Consider the following 19,603-nt stretch of genomic DNA (forward strand, 5'->3'; position numbering starts at 1 on the left):
CAGACCGATCATGTATCGACACTCGGAAAAATATATTATAATAGATTGGATGCAAAAGTATAATAACGAAAAAGTACATACGGACAAGTATAGTCCCTAGACTGTTTGCATCTAGCCAATGGGGTGTCGATATAAGATGAAGGGGCTGAACATGGGCTAGGAGGGGGAGGGAAGAGGTGGGGATGGTTGATCCTAGATTGTTAGTAATGGGACTATAGATTAATAGTAAGTAGGCTTGAGCACCTATTAGTAGTTAGTCCTGAGGTTGTTCAAGAGTCACAATAAAGTCCCAGCGTTTTAGGAGAAAAGGACCTATTAATGTTGATCTCTGATCATTTAATAGTTCAAGATGGTACGGATGGCTTACTTTATATAAGCAAGTGTTTCGCTGTTGCTTTAAGGCAAAGTATGGCTGTACAGCATATAATAACAGACTGTATCAGGGTATACCAGCAGCAAGTGTAAACATATTTCAGACAATGCATGTACTGAAACTAAACACCAAGTCCAGTATAAGAAGCCAGCATGAATTGAAGTGTATGGCAAATTATCCCAATTAAGGGAAGGTCAATACTTTACCAGACCATGGTGGGTAGAGTGTATGGAACAAGTCCGTCTTAGTGCTGCTGTTTGTAGTATGAACCGCACAGCTGAGATGGCTCTTTACAGCTTCCCCTGCTATGGTCGGTACTTGTTGGTCAGCTGAGACGTATTTGTCTTTGTATCCCTTATTGTGGTATTTCCTCTTTGCTGCCGGCTCATATGTACAGGTGCTGCCTGCGTTGTAGCCCGTGGCCTGTGCTGTGATCAGCGCGATCAGCGCGATCCATCCGTATCAGGGCAGTAGACGCCTCCGATCCTCCGATCCTCCGTCCTCCGACTCCAATCCCTTCCTCCCTTTCCCCCCCCTCTCCCCCCCTCTCCCCCTCCCTCCTTCTTTCCTTCTTTCCGTTTCCCACCTGACATTTTTTTGTGATAATAATATAGATTACAGCAACACAACCCACTTGGGTACACGATCAATATAGGTAATAAATACTATCGCCTATTTATAATAGTGGATCATTTGCGCCCATTCCCTTCCCTGACCGTTCCCCTTCTTTTTTTCATACCTTCACCTTTCAAGCCTTCCTACCAGTCAATGAGGATGTCCATTACATTTAAGCACCTATACGGGGCCTGGAGAGATGGGGCTAGATTCAATTTATAGAAACTGTATGCATAGAAATTCGGCTGCCCCTATCTCTGACTTACTAGTCAGTTTTATATGCAATTGTCATTGAAGGTATCCTCAGATTATGCATTTATTCCCAATGCAAGGACCTTTGCTATGGCGTTTGGAAAAAAAACAATATATTTTTCTATTTTGCTTTATATCCTTTTCTTATTCGGTGTAGCAACTTATATGAATTAAACATATACGGTTTTGTTTTTCAGATTCATATAAAGATACCTGGATAAAAAAGAAATTATTAAACACCTTATGTTAATATTATTGGATAGGCCTTCTAGTGAATGAATGCCTTCAGTTTACATTGACGGATATCACTATGCTAGTCATCACTACTGCAATCCCATAGTATATGACTGTATAAGCACCTAAACATGTTAAGGACAGTCAAGAAAAGCATAAAAAGCCCGGTGCAAGATGAAGACTTTATGGCTGAAATGACAGTTCAGAGAAATGCAAATGCATTCTTTGACAAATTTAATCGAAGTGAATTACAAGAACTTTTGGCCCATACTATGTCCAGCTGGCTTGTGTCTGTGGATGATGCTCAACTACCACTCCAACTTCCCAGTGGTTTGATAACTCAGCTGAAAAATATCACCTATCCAAATGTTCTTCTCTTAGTTCCAATTGACAATGATATCCCATTGGACTGTCGCGAGGTTCACCAGATACTAAGGGAGCTTGTTTTTGGAATTTATTGCTTTCATCAAGTGCCATCAATCTCTCTTGATGCCAACTATGACAGCAGTACATCATGCCAGTTACCCCCTGCATACTTCGACACAAGAGTTGGGCAAATAATGATCAGCGTGGATTACATGATAAAAGCTCTATGGCATGGTGCCTATATGTCAAAAGACAAAAGGACAAGATTCTTGGAATTTTGGAGATCTGTCATGGACATTGATGCAAATGGACTTCCTCAGACTAAGAAAGACATTTTTTCAGAGTTCTCTTTAGCAGGTAAGAATTTTCTATGTCCTAATAAAAGCTATGTTACTGTCACCATTTTAAATAAGTTAATATAGACCAATGGTGCTGAAAAATTAGGAAAACTGAACCTCAGCCATGAAATTTCTACCGCTCCCCTTCTTTTTGATTACAGTAAATCCTTGGTTTCAGAGTAACTTGGTTTAAGAGCGGCTCGCAAGATTTTTTAATACATTTTGCCTTGATATACAAGCGATGTCTTGGTATAAGAGTAGCGTCATGTCACAGCTGAGTATAAAAAAGAAAAAAGAAGCCTCTAAGTGTAGCAATATGGTTACATTTAACCCCTTCCCGACATATACGTCGGCAGAATGGCACGTACAGGCACATTGGCGTACCTGTACGTCCCTGCCTAGACGTGGGTGGGGGGTCCGATCGGGACCCCCCCCGCGCGACTTGCGGCGGTCGGGTCCCCTCGGGGAGTGATCCGGGACGACGGCGCGGCTATTTGTTTATAGCCGCTCCGTCGCCATCGCTCCCCGGAGCTGAAGAACGGGGAGAGCCGTATGTAAACACGGCTTCCCCGTGCTTCACTATGGCGCTGCATCGATCGAGTGATCCCCTTTATAGGGGAGACTCGATCGATGACGTCATTCCTACAGCCACACCCCCCTACAGTTGTAAACACACACTAAGGGAACACTAACTCCTACAGCGCCCCCCTGTGGTTAACTCCCTAACTGCAACTGTCATTTTCACAGTAAACAATGCAATTTAAATGCATTTTTTGCTGTGAAAATGACAATGGTCCCAAAAATGTGTCAAAATTGTCCGAAGTGTCCGCCATAATGTCGCAGTCACGAAAAAAAAACGCTGATCGCCGCCATTAGTAGTAAAAAAAAAAACTATCCCCTATTTTGTAAACGCTATAAATTGTGCGCAAACCAATCGATAAACGCTTATTGCGATTTTTTCTTTACCAAAAATAGGTAGAAGAATACGTATCGGCCTAAACTGAGGAATTTTTTTTTTTTTATATATATGTTTTTGGGGGATATTTATTATAGCAAAAAGTAAAAAATATTGCATTTTTTTCAAAATTGTCGCTCTATTTTTTTTTATAGCGCAAAAAAAAAAAAACGCAGAGGTGATCAAATACCACCAAAAGAAAGCTCTATTTGTGGGGAAAAAAGGACGCCAATTTTGTTTGGGAGCCACGTCGCACGACCGCGCAATTGTCTGTTAAAGCGACGCAGTCCCGAACTGTAAAAACACCTTGGGTCTTTAGGCAGCATTATGGTACGGTCCTTAAGTGGTTAATGAAGGTATAACATTTAGCAACTTATTGCTACACTTAGAGACGCTTTTCTTCTCTTTTATACCCTGTAAAAAAAAATGCTTTGATATACAAGTGCTTTGGATTACAAGCATGTTTCTCTGGAACAAATTATGCTCGCAACCCAAGGTTTTACTGTATTTTTGTTGAGGCTGAAAGCCACAAAATCGTCACTGCTGCTTATGAAACAGGATACTGCAGACAACCTTTCCGATATACTGGAGCTCTAATAACAGCTACATGCCTATTTACATCATTTTAAGGATATTGTAGCAGTGGTATACAGATGTAAACGTGAATACTCCGCGCTACCCCCACTGTGCCAAACAGGCTAATGATTTGCAAAAAAGTGCCACAATGTGCAAAAAAGTGCAAATGCTCAAAAAAAAAAAAAAAAACTATTAGTGCAAAATAGGGGAGAAATCTCCTAAAAACACTAAATAAATACACAAATAAAAATTCAATCTAACAATATGACTGGTGCTGCATTTAACGGTTTAGCCAAAAGGAGAAATGTCAAAAATAAGGAAAACATTTGCAACCTTGTATGTGTAGACAAAGGTGCAAGTGATTAAACAAATTAACTTGAATCGTTTAGTGTAATATAACCAAAAACACACAAAGTCCAATAAACGGTGGCTGAAAACGCAGCTTGCTGTAATCAGAGGTATATGAAAAACCAATCTTCATCCAGAATTTTCAGCAAAACAGAAAGAAATGATGTATAGAGGGGTCGCTTACCGGATCTGATGGATCCCTATCACAGAGATCATAAAGGCTCAGCAAGTCTCCAAAGGACTCCACAACAGCCAATCGTTTTTTCTCCCATCCGATCCTCCTTCACCAAAAATGTCTGGAACGAGGGCACACGATCGTACCGCAGACAGGATTAATCCAGGCAGATGGAAATCACTCCCAGCACAGGACGTGTTGAATAGGGGTATGGTAGGGGGAAGAAATTAAAAGCTTTATGGTGCAGTATATCAAACGTAAAAATCCCTTTATTTTGAGATTCAGGGTTATTGACATCCAAAAAAACTTTTCAAGTTTAAAACAGTTTAAAAAAAACAAGCCGTCTTCCAGCCGCGGCTCGAGCCAGTCAGCTGGGGGCGTGGTGATGTAAGATTGTATTGCTCCGCCCGACACTGCGTTTCTCCATACGAGGCTACGACAGGGGTAGGAGGCAATACAAATAGTATACAGGGTTGTCTTCCTTTTAGCGTATTATACCTAGTTGCTTTTGGCCCAGAGACTCCTGGCACAGGACAAGGAAAGTTTGCGGGTTAATGTTAAGATCTCGCTTTACCATTAGATGCCAGGGCTTTGGGGGTAAGTGTTAAGGGGTAAGTTCAAGGTTAAGTGTTGTAGGAGGAAGAATAAAGTAGATTTAAATCCTAACAGGATGAATTTGCCAAAGCACCATGTATATCAGAAAAGCGTTTTATCCTTTTTTCATAAAATGCGTTTTTCATTTTTATTTGTTTTGCCTTTTTTCAATTCAGTGCTGCTGATCTTCTCCAGTCTTTTTCAGATACTTCCTTACTTACTCACTCCAGTGTGGGGTGCTAACCTTTGCTTAAAATATGATAATAGGTGCATCCAAACAAAAGCTGTCAAAGGCTAACAGTTTATTTAGAAAGCCTTCACATCCTGAGCAGAAACGTCTGTCCCCCCACCTGCATACTGTCACTGTGGAGGGATTCATTTTCTCAAAGGTGATAAAGTCATTGGAGAAAGTCATGTGACGAAACGCGTCAGTGACCAGGCAACCTCATACGTCATACGTCACATCCGGGTAAGGGGAGTGTGGCCGTGGAACGCAAACAAGCGGCACACGCGATCCCCAGCACGGAGTGCACCTTATGGTGTTGTTTCGCTGTTTTTATTGTTTCATACTTTGCTTGCAAGCAGGTTTTGATTGCAGCAATTATTTTTATTAAAAGCACTGTATTTTTTTAATACACTATGCGGACTTCCCTTTTTATCTTTTAAACAACCATTTTTTAAATGACCACGTGTGGCCCCAAGTCCTGATTGGATTTTATCCCCTGGTGGAAGCTGACCAACAGCGGAGAGTAGCACCATCGAGGTATACTACTGTATTTGCTCCACGATCACAGAGCGCAACACCCCCAGGGGGAGACTACAATCTGGTGAGTGGGGATCACGTAGGGGGGAGCACGGAAGCCATTACGTTGAAGAGTGTAATCCAGGATACCACCAGTTTCTTCACTACCAGTCACCATCTTAGGACTTATGCTTTGATTTAAATATATATCATCAAATACTGCGTACAATTTACAGACTGCTATTCATCCTATTCAGCCATTTTTCTACATAGAGGCTATTATATATACATACTTGTTGTGTTTGCACATACCTATTCCTTCGGTTGGAATGTTATTATTTTGATTTATTTATTGCACCACAAATTGCACTTTCTTCCTGGGATATTTGTTTGTTCAAGATAATCACATACTGGCAAGACAGCACTTTTTTCATTTTTTCATTCTTTCATCTTCCAACTTTTGAGCACAGTCTTATCACAGACAGTTCCTAGGCAACTGGTTTGCTTCAGGGAGGCATAGGGTCATAAATCATTATCACATTTATACAGGGCTTTTTTTCACCACCTCTGGCTCAGACCCTTTGGTGCCTGCTCACCACAATCACTTGTAAACACAGAAGTCTGGTTTCTGTGTTTACAAGTGACAGCTTTGTAACCCCCTGAACTCTGCACTTTGTATGTAATGCAATTCTGGTATTTAATGCCCCTTTAAGACCCTTCCACTGTTTGTGAAATCTGAACGGGGTCGTGGTTGAGTTCCTGCACCTATTTTCTGAGAAAAAAAGCTCTGCATTTATATTTATACACCTTCCAGGTGTAATACCCCATCACTATTAGAATTTCACCATAGGGAATTCTAGGTTCATAAACAGGGATCACCTCCTGAAGATTCACAGGGTGGCTCTCCTCGTATATGAGCACACCTATCAGGGGTTACCCGACATTTGTTATTATATACATGGCACTGTGCACACAATCACAGTTGGTTCAGGGGAATCACCTAATTGAGTATTGGATTTACACGCGGTTAGCTCATAAGGCAGCGCCATTACCCCTTAATATATTTACCTTGCTTCCTTCCAGGGTGTCCGAATGGCTGGGGCTGCGATTATGTGACTCCCGCGCGTGCACGTGGGAGCCGCAGCACAGAGCTCTGCTTTGAATGGCATACTGTATGCCCTAAAGGCAGAGCATCACTGCGCATGCGTGGATGACGTCACTGGATATTGCAGATATAAATATCTCCTAAATGCTGTACGTGCATGGGTCTTAAAACTACGGCCCTCCAGTTGTTCAGGGAAGACAATTCCCATCATGCCTAGTCATGTCTGTGATTGTCAGTGTGTTACAATTAGTGGCGGCTGGTGCTCAAAATTTTTGGAGGGGCGCAAACGAAAAAAAAAAATTGCAGCCTCACTGTGCCCATCAATTGTCACCACTGTGCCATGCCATCAAATGCAGCCACTGTGCCATGCCATCAATTCGCATCACTGTGCCATGCCATCAAACGCAGCCACTGTGCCATCAATTGTCACCACTGTGCCATGCCATCAAACGCAGCCACTGTGCCATGCCATCAAACACAGCCACTGTGCCCTTTAATTGTCACCGCTGTGCCCTTTAATTATCGCCAATGTGCCCTTTAATTGTCCCCACTGTGCCCATTGTCCCCACTGTGCCTATTGTCCCCACTGTGCCTATTGTCGCCCATTGATGTCGCCGCTGTGCCCTGTAAAGTGCCCCTTTCCCCCCGCCCGGCACTTACCTTTACTGGAGTCAGCCATCCACGTCCCTCGATGTCTTCTACCGCCCTCGATGACTGACAGGCGTCTCAGCCAATCAGGTTACCGGTAGCCAGAACCGGCCAACCTGATTGGCTGAGACGCCTGTCAGTCTTATACAAGGAGCGCATCCCTAGTGCGTTCCTTGTATAAGCTTCCGGGACCCGAGGGCTGTACTCGGAAAAGCCTATCAGAGCCGTTGGCTCTGATAGGCACTTCCGTACAGCCAACCAGCTGCCGTTATTCAGATGGGCGGACATGAGCGCCGGGCATCTGAATAGAACAGCGGCAGCGGCGATAATAACATAGATTCGCGCAATGCATGAATCTATGTTATTAGACTCAGTAGCGGTAAGAGCCAGAGGGGGCGGCGCTCCAGCGCCCTCTATGGACGAACCGCCACTGGTTACAATGCCTCGTGGGATATGTAGTTCTACAACAGCTGGAGGGCCGTAGTTTGTGGATCCCTGGTTTAGGGGATATTCATTGTACCTACAGGTAAGCTTACCTGTAGGTACAAGTTTAAATACAAACTTTACTACCACTTTAAGGGGTCTGGGGGCACTGTGGGCCACTATGGGAGGTTGGGTGGCACTATGGGAGCTGGGAGGTATTGTGGGAGGTTAAGGGATTGGCAAGTAGCTTAAGGCTTGTGAGGAAGGAAGCTGTGGGCCAGCAGTGGGTCACGGCCTGGGGGTTGGGAACCATTGTTCTAAAATTCATGAGAATTTGTTAGGATATTTATCAAAGGAACAATTCACAAAATAATTGTTAGGTTCATGAAAGTGTATCTGTAGCAGGACAGTTCACCTATATTATTGTTTATTGGATAGGTCTAATCGATATTTCCAGTGATCCAGACTTCGATGGTATATACTCACAGAGCTTTGACTTGGACCCCACTTATGAGCCAAATAAACAAGAAGAGAAAAATTTCTTTATGCGGCATGCAAACAAAGTGACAATAAAGATGACCTGCTCTACTGTCCAGGTGCAGCAGTACAATAACTTGTTTGTATATGATGCCTCATACACGTTGTCTAATGTAATAAGGCTGACAGAGGAGTATATGGACTCTGTAACACATCAGCAGCTCCGACAGAGGCTCACTATTCATCGGAAGCTTGTGGAAGAAAATCTAGAGAAGAAAGCAGAAATACGCAAAAACATTGCCTACCTCAAACTCATCAGTTTTCTTGTGCCATTTCTGCTGGGGTTGAAAAAGAAGATGAAAGTGCCAGATTTTAGTCGCCTGCTACAACCATTTTCTGGTGAGTTATTTTTAGAAATAAAAAATATAAATCAGATTTGATGTGGAAAAAAACATATTCTGTTATGTAAAAGTAATACTTAGTAGTTTTACCTTTTATCGTTCATTCAAGATGGAGACATAACATTACACCTTAACATTCTCAGCAGCATCTTTGTTGCAAATGTTCTTAAAGCTATTTTAACCACTTAAGCCCGGGGCCATTTTGCTGGTGAAAGACCAGGCCACTTTTTGCGATTCGGCACTGCGTTGCTTTAACTGACAATTGTGCGGTCATGCGACGTGGCTCCCAAACAAAACGTATGTCCTTTTTTTCCCACAAATAGAGCATTCTTTTGGTGGTATTTGTTTTTATTTTTTGCGCTATAAACAAAAATAGAGCGAAAATTTTGGAAAAAAATGCAATATATTTTTTACTTTTTGCTATAATAAATATCCCCCAAAAATATATAAAAAATATATATTTTTTCCTCAGTTTAGGCCGATACGTATTCTTCTACATATTTTTTGGTAATAATATTTTTTTTTGCAATAAGCAAATACTGATTGGTTTGCGCAAAAGTTATAGCGTCTACAAAATAGGGGATAGAATTATGGCATTTTTATTATTATTTATTTTTGTAACTATTAATGGCAGCGATCTGCAATTTTTTAATCGTGCCTGAGACTTTATGGCGGACACATTGGACACTTTTGACACATTTTTGGGACCATTCACACTTATACAGCGATCAGTGCTATAAAAATGCACTGTTACTGTGAAAATGACACTGGCAGTGAAGGGATTAACAACTAGGTGGCGCTGAAGGGTTAAAGTGCGCCTAGGGATGTGTTCTAACTGTAGGGGGATGGGCTATGTGTTACACGACAGTGATCACAGCTTCCGATTACAGATTTCTTCCTCACTGTAACACGATCGTGGGTATGCTCCTGGCGGCGCGCGCGTGTCCACAATGCCGGCTTCTTAAAGGGAAGGTATATAAAAGTCCTTCTGCCTGTCCGTGCCATGCTGTTGACGTATATAGTCGTGCGCTGGGCGGCAAGCATTTAAAAGGTAAAATGGCACATCTAGATTCAGTATGTACCTTTACAGGCAAGGAAGCTGCCATATTAGGCCCCTTTCACACGGTCGGACCGTTCAGGTCCGCCTGTCATATTTGTCGGCGGACCTGAACGGCCGCTCCATACTTCTTTATGGAGCGTCAGATGTTAGCGGAGACATGTCTGCTGACATCTGACCCGATCCTCTAAAATCAGACGGATGGCGATATTTCGCCATTCGTTCATAGCGGATTGGATCGGGTAAGATCTGATGAAAACGGACATGCTGTCCATTTTCATCAGATCTCTCCATAGGAGACAGCGGCGCTGCACAAGCCCCTCCCTGCTCAGTGAGCAGAGAGGGACTAATAATCTTTTGTTTTGTGGAGTGGCAGGGTGATAATACTCTGACTGTCACTCTCACTGCCTCTTTCATTGCAAGCAGGGACTCTGCATAGTACCTGCAGCCAACTAACTTGCTGCATAGTATATATGTGAACCCTGATCTTCAAAAACAATCCTTTCGGTTTAAAGTAGAAATGAAAGTCAAAACTTTTGTGTATACATATAAAAACATTATAAATAAGTTTTTGTTCCTTTTTTTTGGAAGTGATCATGTGACCTCTGTTCTCAGTTGCATAATGAGCTCAGAGAGCTATAGAAGAAGAAGAAACAGCAGCACACTGGTCTTCCCAGTAAATGGCTGTGCAGGGGAGAGGGGCATGTCAGCAGAAATCTTATCATTGGGGGAGAGCAGGCTGAGCTCCCAGCACAGACAGGAAACAGACTAGCTGTGCTCTCATGCTCAGTGTGGCGAGTATATAGGTAAGCCTAGAATAAGGCTTACCTATAGGTAGGGGAAATATCTCCTAAATGTGCGCAGGAAATGCAAATGGCGCATGCGCCCGAGAAGAAACGAAACTCTTTGCCGTTTCTTCCCCAGCATATGCTGTTTTTTTGTGCCCATGCGCGGAGTGAAGTCATCGCCGCTCCGGCCAATCACAGCGCCTGAGCAGAGATACCCGGAAGTCACTCTGGGACAACATGTCGGCGGCCGGAGGGGGAGACGTTCTGAGGTAAGTAATACATAATCAGCTAGTATGCTATGCATACTAGCTGATTATGCCTTTGTCTTGCAGGGTTTTTTCCCCCCCGTTTTTTTTCGGGGGTTTACTCCGTCTTTAATAGGAAAGCAGAGGGACTGGCAGGATCATCAGGGATTTCAAACAAAGGAAGCAATACAAAAAGAAAAGGGTTATGAAATATTGGGGTAACATATTCTGTAACAGTAATGTGGACTCGATAAACTCTTAGTTAGATCTCTGATTCCGGTTAATGCTTTCTGCACACATACAGTACCTTTATCTGATCTCAATGCAGAGGCCGTGACCCCAGAAAATTGGTCTATCGTCTTGACAGACATTTTGCTCAGCACGGCAGGAAAGAGAAGGTACTAAGCAAGAAATGTTGTGCTTTGGTATAATGCGAATTTGAGAAAAAAAAGATACATGCTCTACTTTAGTACAACATCTTTGCATTGGGCAGCCCATTCAAATGAATAGGCCCCTCCACACCACGCACATACAACACACATCTATGTACATGCGTTGCTGCATTGCATAGATGTGAATCTAGACTAAAAGAAAGTCAAAATCCTATCTGAATATACAGTATGATGTACTGTATATATAAAAGTGATACATTTTGTATTTCCTAAACATTTTTTGGGATGCAAACTTTAATAAATGATTTGATTTTTTTGCAGATGATAAAGTAAAGACTGAGCGTGAATTTCCTCCACTAATGCAGGGGCAAGATTTTAAGTGCCAGCATTTTCAGTATACATCAAATGAGTATTTTCACCTTCATGGAGGTATCGAATTTGACCTAGGAACACCGCCTCTTCAAAGTGTGTCCGAAGAAATAAAGGTCTGAAAAGTCAGTTTATTATTTTTCTAATTTGAGACATTTTGTCAATTTAAACCTACTCTTGCCTGAAAAAGATTTCTAAAATGTGTCTGGAAAAAAATCTTAATCTCCAGAGGACTGTAATTCCAAAGGCCCCTTTCACACTGAGGAGTTTTTCAGGCGGTTCAGCGCTAAAAATAGCGCCTAAATACCGCCTGAAAAACTCCTGCCCAGCCTTCTCAATGTGAAAGCCCGAGGGCTTTCACACTGAGGCGATGCGCTGGCAGGAGAGAAAAAAATCTCCTGGCAGCAGCATCTTTGGAGCGGTGAGAGGAGCGGTATGTATACCGCTTCTTCACTGCTCCTTCCCATTTAAAACAATGGGAAACCGCGGTAATACCGCACGCAGAGGCGCATTGCGGGCGGTATTATCCCTTTATTGGCCCCTAGCGGGGGTTAATACCGCACCGCTAGCGGCCGAATCCCGCGGCAATTCCGACGGTATATCGCTATGGTTTAGCTATGGTTGCTGAAAAATCTTCAGTACGCAATACACTTCTAGTCCGTGTACAGGATGCAGTAGTGACATAGCGGCTGGTGGAAAGAATCACAGCACATAGTGGGGACCAGGCATCCAACACACCTAGATGTGTGTAAGATGCTGAAGTTAGTAGTACGTAGTCACATTCAACAGGACTTGTTCTGTAATGTTTACTGTTTATCCAAGAAATTTATTCCATGTTCTCAATAAAATGTAACTAAACCCTCCTATCCTTTACAGCCATCTTAGCCTCTGTTTGATCTGCAGTTGCCTTGTTGTTGCGCGTTTGATCAGCTATGACATCAGCCTCTTGATGGCTTTGACAGTTAAGTTTAGAGCACAAGCAACTGTGGCAGTTATAAATCTTGGCATACCTTAAATTGTTTGGGGAAACTCGTAAATCGAGGGGTTTAGTTCTGCCTTAAAGCGTTCCGCCCCCAAAAAAATAGTAAAAACCAGCAGCTACACATACTACAGCTGCTGGCTTTTAATAAATGCACACTTACCTGTCCTGGAGGCCACAGGTGACAGCACCCGCAGCTGATGTTTCCATCAGCTGTCAGGTGCTGCCACCGCCACTGAGGGTAAGGGTACCCGGAGTGTAGCCTTTTGGCTTCATGCCGGGAACCCTACTGTGCACGCGCGAGGCTCCGCTCCTCTCTCTTACTGTCCTGGTGGCGAAAGGAGAAAGGAGCCCCGGAAGTGGGAAAGGATACCTGTCCCCCCTCCAGCCGAAAGGTGCCAAATGTGGCACCGGAAGAGGGAAGAAATCCGATGAGCGGAGTTCCACTTTTGGGTGTAACTCCACTTTAACCAGCAGCATTGTACATATTAACACTCCACAATAAATAAAAGATTTATATTTCTGTAACAAGGTGTAAAAATTATTTAGGTTGACAAATTAAGCTGGTCATACACTTAGGCCCATTTCACACAGATGGACCGTTCAGGTCCACCTGTTAGTTTTGACGGCGGACCTGAATGGCCACTCTATGCATCTCTATGGAGCGTCGGATGTCAGCGGAGACATGTCCGCTGACATCCGACCCGATCCGCTAAAAACAGACGTAACATCCCCATCCGTCCATGGCGGATCAGATTGGGTAAGATCTGATGAAAACGGACATGCTGTCCGTTATCATCAGATCTCTCCATAGGAGACAGCAGCGCCCGACAAGCCCCTCCCCGTTCAGTGAGCAGAGAGGAGCTTGTCATCCGTCGGCTCAGCGGAGATCTGCGGACAGATCTCCCGCTGAGCTGGCGGCGGCAGGCGGACTCCGAAGGCGAGTGGATGAAGCCCCCCAACCGGGAAATTGTATTCTGATAGTGGCACGTGCCGCTACCAGAATAACTGATTACCATCTGCAACCACTGCTGGCGAAGAAATTTCCAATTATTTCCCAACATGTCCTTTCAACAGAAGTCGATCAAATTACCAACTTCCTGTCCGTTAGGGATGGCCACACACTGATCGAAATTCAGCCAGCCCCTGATGAACTGGTTGAATTTCGATCTATCCATGTCCAGCTTAAGTCATAGAGTTACTGTGTAGTTAGTTGACACATGCTGATGTTGCTAAATTTGGTCTGCACATATAATCATCAATAACCTCTGGTCATGAACAGGTTAAGGCTCCATGCACACTGGGCTTAAAAAAACTTCTGTTCTCTTGGGAGTAAAACACTCCCATATCGAGAATTTTTTGTACAAAGTCTAAACGAGTTTAGAAGACTTTTACGTTTTTTTCTGCCAGTGAGCTCCAATCAGAAACGCAAACCAGAATTTTTTTTTTTTCCTGCTTCTAAACGTTGAACTCAAAATATGCCTAAGGTCTCGTACACTTGCTGGGAGACTTTTTTTGCCGAGGAAACCGGTCGTGTGTACATTTTCGTCGAGGAAACTGTAGAGAAACTCGATGAGCCAAAAAGAGAGCATGTTCTCTATTTCCTTGACGGGAATGGAGAAATTTGGCTCGCCGAGATCCTCGACAGCCTAACAAGGAACTCGACGAGCAAAACTATGTGTTTCGCCCGTCGAGTTTCTCGGTCGTGTGTACGAGGCTTTATGTGCATGGACACATAGGATAACATTGAGCTGCTTCTACAGGCACAACACAAAACTCCCATAGAAGCAAATGGGTAGATTCAGGTAGGGGCGCCTAAACTTAAGGACAGCGTAGCCTAGCGTGTTTACACTACGCCGCCTTAAGTAAGAGAGGAAAGTACATGATTCAGAAAGCACTTACCTCCTTACTTAGGGCGGTGTAGTGTAAACACGGCGGGCGTAAGGGCGCCTAATTCAAATTGCTTGGAGGGGGGCGTGTTGTATGGAAATGAGGCTTGACCTCACGTTTTTTGACACTGCGCATGCGCCGGGCGCCTACATTTCCCAGGGCGCATTGCGGCTAAGTACGCCGTACAGGCCTATTGATTTCGACGCGGACGTAAACGACGTAACTCCCGATTCACGGACGACTTACGCAAACGACGTAAAAAATTCGAACCTCGCGGCGGGAACGGCGGCCATACTTTAACATTGTTATTCCACCTCATAGGTGGAATAACTTTAGGCCGCCTAAGGCCTTACGGAAACGACGTTAATCGACTGCGGCAGGCTCACGTACGTTCGGGAATCGGCGTAAAAGCTAATTTACATAATCTACGCCGGCCGCAATGGAAGCGCCACCTAGCGGCCATCCAAAAAATTGCAAGCTAAGATAGAACGGCGCAAGCCGTCCTATCTTAGCTTTGTTTAAGCGTATCTCTGTTTGAGCATACGCTTAACCTCCCTGGCGGTCTTCCCGAGACTGACTCGGGGTTTGATTTTCCTGCTACGATCGGTAACCCCGAGTCAGTCTCGGGCTCGCCTCGCTGAATCCACAGGCACTTTTTACTTACCTTGTCCCTGGATCCAGCGATGCCACCGCGCTGTGTGAGCGAGCGGGACCTCGCTCGATTCACATAGTGCTTCCGTGTGACGCCGATCTCCGTTCCCTGCGACGTTACGACGCACGGGGACGGAGAACGGCGCCAAATTCAAAAACGTAAACAAACACTTTACATACAGTATACTGTAATCTTATAGATTACAGTACTGTATGTAAAAAAAACACATCCCCCTTGTCCCTAGTGGTCTGTCCTGTGTCATGCATGTCATTTTATATAATAAAAACGTTTCTTTCTCCCTGCAAACTGTAGATTGTCCATAGCAACCAAAAGTGTCCCTTTATGTCAAAAATAGTTTTAGATCAGCTAAAAAACAGCGATAATAAATTATAATCACTTGCAGAATTGTGCGATAGCGATTTGTGGGGAAATTCGTCATAAAAAAAAAAAAATAATGACAGCAACAATTCTGCAACTGAGCAAATTTCAGTGATTTTAATTTGATTACATTATTGAATAATTTTTATTATAATTATATTATTATTTGTTATAATTATTTATAATTATTTATTATATTATAATTTATAATTTTGTTTTTAAAAAAATGTCATACCCGGGATGCCTATTAGAATCTTGTTTGGTCAGATTTAAGTGAGTTATTTCTAAAAATGACAGGCCTACAATATAAAACGCCAAATTTCCTTGCAAATAATGGTACCGCTTTCAGCACCTTTTTTCTGACAGAATCATACCGCCAGGGAGGTTAAACAAACACCGGCGTAGATTCAGAGTTAGGCCGGCTTATCTACTGATAAGCCGGCCTAAATCTTTCTGAATCTACCTAAAAGTTTTTTAAGCCAGTGTGCATGGAGCCTGACAACCCAGTTTATTTTGTTTAGGAGGCTTATGAAGACATGCTGGTCATGGCAACAAAGCACATGAATGACCTGCTTGATCTCGATACAACATACAGGGAACATTATCCCCTTCCTATAAAGAATGTTAATGGAAAGAGGTAAGTGACCTTTTCTTATATTTAAATTAGACATAAATAACTTGTTATCCATATTCTACTTCTTAGGTGATTATATTTCAAACTTAAGACAAAACTTTTTCTTTAGATTTGGAGTGAGGAGAGGTTAGACCGCTGGTCAGGTTTTTATTGCTGTCTGTGTCCCCAGTTGTCCTGATCACCAATCTCACCAGCAATCAAAGTGAGGGTAAATCCCAATGTTTTATTGTTACGAAAACAGGACCAGAGGGGAAATCTTTCAATGGGGACACTTATGACAACTGTCTCAGGGTGGATATCCCTCACACTTTGTGTTGAGTCTACAGTGCAGGAAGTGAAGAGAGATCTGTCTCTCATGAGACAAAAATGTAGAAAAAACGGACTGCAGTTTCAACCTTTCCCTACTCTTTCAAAACTGAAAAGATATACTTTAACTTTTAGAATTAAAAATCATAACTCATAGCAACTGCTCCTTATCTTTCCTAACATTACTCAAAATGTGTGAAAATGTATATGGATAAGGGATGGGTCAGGGAAATTCTTTTAACTAAATATACTAATACTAAACAAACACTATATTGTCAAAAGTATTGGGACGCCTGCCTTTACACGCACATGAACTTTAATGGCATCCCAGTCTTAGTCCATCCGTAGTAAATTTGGCACATGCCTATACAAATCCTTTAAAGTTAAACTACGGCCAAAAAAAGGTAATTTAACTAGCTCCTTATTAGCCACAAAGGATATAAATCACCTTTTTGTGAATCAACTATACAGGATATATATTTACACTATATTACCAAAAGTATTGGGACGCCTGCCTTTACACATACATGAACTTTAACCACGTAAGGACTGCCTACTGCATCAGGGCAGGCCCTATTGTGCAAAACGACAAACTCTTATGGGGGGAGCCAATGCGCGGGTTCGGCGGCCGCAATGATCGCCGGCCACCTGCGATTGCTCCTCAGAGAGGCAAAATGGGGATCTGCCAGTGTAAACAAAGCAGATGCCAGTTCTGACGGGAGAGTTCCGTGAGATCGTCTGTTCCGAGTGATCAGGAATAGTGATCTCTCTGTACTCCCAGTCAGTCTACTCCCCCCACAGTTAGAAACACCTCCCTAGGACACACTTAAAGCGGCGTTCCACCCAAAAATTGAACTTCCGCTTTTCGGAACACTCCTCCCTCCAGCACCTTTCAAGGGGGACGGGGAGCTGATACCTGTGTAATACAGTTATTTTCTCCCACTTCGGGGCATAGATACCCGAGCCACCCGCGGGTATCTACGCCACTTCCTTCACCCCCCCCGCTATCTTTTGGGAGACACACGGGTCACGTAGGGCGTGACTGCGCAGCTCACCTGACGCTCAAACAGCAGAGCGTCATCCCGAGACTAAACGCAACCAGGGTTTTTTTTTGGAATTAAAGGCGGTGGTGAGACAGACGACTTTGCTTGTGCTGACATGCTGTTTTGATATTCACATCTTGTAAGCATAATTTGTAAGCAGGGTTTTTATGATTACAATAAAGTAGCAGTTTTACACTATGCCGAGCATTCCTTCATATCTTTTCATGATATACCTGCCATGCTGTCCTTATCAAGAGCACGAGTGTTGATGATCTAGTCCAAAGGCTTCAGGTGTATTCTGATTAAGAGGAGGTTATATGCTTACCTCTGGTAAGTACATCCACAAAGGGGTGCCCACGAGGTGGATTGGTGGCTGTGTTTTCAAGCAGTGTGTTGCTCAGGACATAGAAACCAGCTGTGGATACAACTCGGCACATCACTTTTCCATTTCTTGCACGATCTTGATGATTGGATGTGTGTGTGATGCACACTACTTGTCACATGTTACCCTTTGATTCTATTCATATTCATTATGGACCAATTTGATCTTTGTTGGGCTCATGTTGATTTTATGTCACTAATATCACAATATACTGTATATTATTGTGTATCACTGTAATTTTTATATAGACTTCTAATTTTAGCACTGTTAATGTTGAGACCTCCAGTCCTAACATATTTTAATTTTAACTTTATATAACAAAGTCACCAGCTGTCTCGGATGAAGTGGGCTGGTTCACACTGCAGCGATGAGTAAACCCTGTGAATCCATTGCGGGTTCCCGCATAGCATATAACTCGCAGGCTGTTCACACTGCCATGTGCAAAGTGCTGGGAGTGTCAATAGAAAGCTAATGACATCCCCAAATCGGTTTGCAAATTTGGACAGGAATCGTATCGCATGGGTGTGAATACCCATGCGATCTGATTCTGCTGCGGACCAAAAAAGGGTGCAGTGCGGTACAAATCACATCCAATGTCAGACAGCACAGCAGTGTGAACCGGCCCTAATCACAAAAAATTGTCCCTGAGTTCCAGCAAGATTGCTGCTGCTATTTGTTTTCTTTTATTTGCAGGTGGAATATTGTTCAGAACCCCTATCTGCATCAAAGATGGCCCAATGACTTCTTTCAGTACTCCATCTAAATATGCATATACTGCACTTGTCCATTCAGGCATAAGGCTTGGTTCACACCTATGCGAATTGAATGCGCATTTCCCCGCTTCCAATTCGCATAGCAGGAGAATGTGACTAGTTCTCTATGAAGCCGGTTCACATATCTCCGCAGCGGGTCTGGTGCAGTGTGCAAGAAAAACGTGTGCCTTTCTCTTTCGTTCATAGACGGACACAGCCTTCATTGACCTTAGGGTTATGCTTCTTAAATCTCCTGGTAGGAAGAAGCATAACCCTAAGGTCAATGAAGGCTGTGTCCGTCTATGAACTCAGAGAAATGGATTTTACGGTGAGTACAAAAATCCTTTTTTTTGGTGTGTTTTAGATTCGAATTCAGCCCAAAATTCGGGCTGAAATTGGACCTACATTTAGGACACACATTGCTAGTACTAAAACTGGCCATACACTAGTAGAATTTTATTCTAAATGTTTTATTCTAAGGACATTTGTTTGGTTTTCTAATCATTAGTGGGGTCAAATCGATGTTCATTTTCTACCACTGAGAATTTTCATATGAATGTTTATGTGAGGTTTTCTATCAACGTTCGTTTAAAAGTCTACTAGTGTATGTCCAGCATACTGTAAGTATCAAATATCACTGAGCACTACATGTTCAAACATTCTGCATTATTTTATACCTTTTTAAAATGTAGAGGTTTGCTCAACCTTAATTAGAGTATTAAACAATCCATAACACTGTGACCAGTGGGAATGCTGACAGCACATCACTGGAGGTCCTCGCTTGACAGGTACGGTAAGTCTGCCATAATGTGCTAATATGCATTGCATACTAACACATTATGCTCCCGTGGGTCTATTTATTCAACAATAAAACAAAAAAGCAGTTTAATGCTGCTTTCAATGCAGCCTTTTTTTATGTAGCAGATCTCAGACTGTAAGGCCTCGTACACACCATCGAACAGGCCCGATGAAAACGGTCCGCTGTACACACCATCAGACCAAAATCCCCGCGGAAAAGAAACGCGGTGACGTGGTTCGCGACGTGGCCGCGACGTGCACGACCCTGGAAGGTCAATGCTTCCACGCATGCGTCGAATCACTTCGACGCATGCGA

At 43.2% G+C, this 19,603-nt stretch overlaps 2 protein-coding genes across 2 annotated transcripts in view; one reads left to right on the plus strand and one right to left on the minus strand.

Annotated features, from left to right (window-relative positions):
• The window catches only part of LOC120943694 (bifunctional protein GlmU-like), a 72,786-nt gene extending 68,389 nt beyond the window's left edge, over positions 1-4,397 (minus strand). The window contains exon 1 of the mRNA XM_040357146.1: positions 4,242-4,397. Within this exon, the coding sequence (XP_040213080.1) occupies positions 4,242-4,273 (32 nt within the window). The 5' untranslated portion in view covers positions 4,274-4,397. The remainder of the gene's footprint in view (positions 1-4,241) is intronic.
• The window catches only part of ANKAR (ankyrin and armadillo repeat containing), a 106,889-nt gene that overhangs the window by 16,538 nt on the left and 70,748 nt on the right, over positions 1-19,603 (plus strand). The window contains exons 2-5 of the mRNA XM_040357142.1: positions 1,438-2,197; positions 8,183-8,620; positions 11,426-11,589; positions 15,894-16,009. Coding sequence (XP_040213076.1) covers positions 1,606-2,197; positions 8,183-8,620; positions 11,426-11,589; positions 15,894-16,009 — 1,310 coding nt within the window. The 5' untranslated portion in view covers positions 1,438-1,605. The remainder of the gene's footprint in view (positions 1-1,437; positions 2,198-8,182; positions 8,621-11,425; positions 11,590-15,893; positions 16,010-19,603) is intronic.

This window comes from Rana temporaria, chromosome 6, assembly GCF_905171775.1.
Source record: "Rana temporaria chromosome 6, aRanTem1.1, whole genome shotgun sequence".
Taxonomy (NCBI): Eukaryota; Metazoa; Chordata; class Amphibia; order Anura; family Ranidae; genus Rana; species Rana temporaria.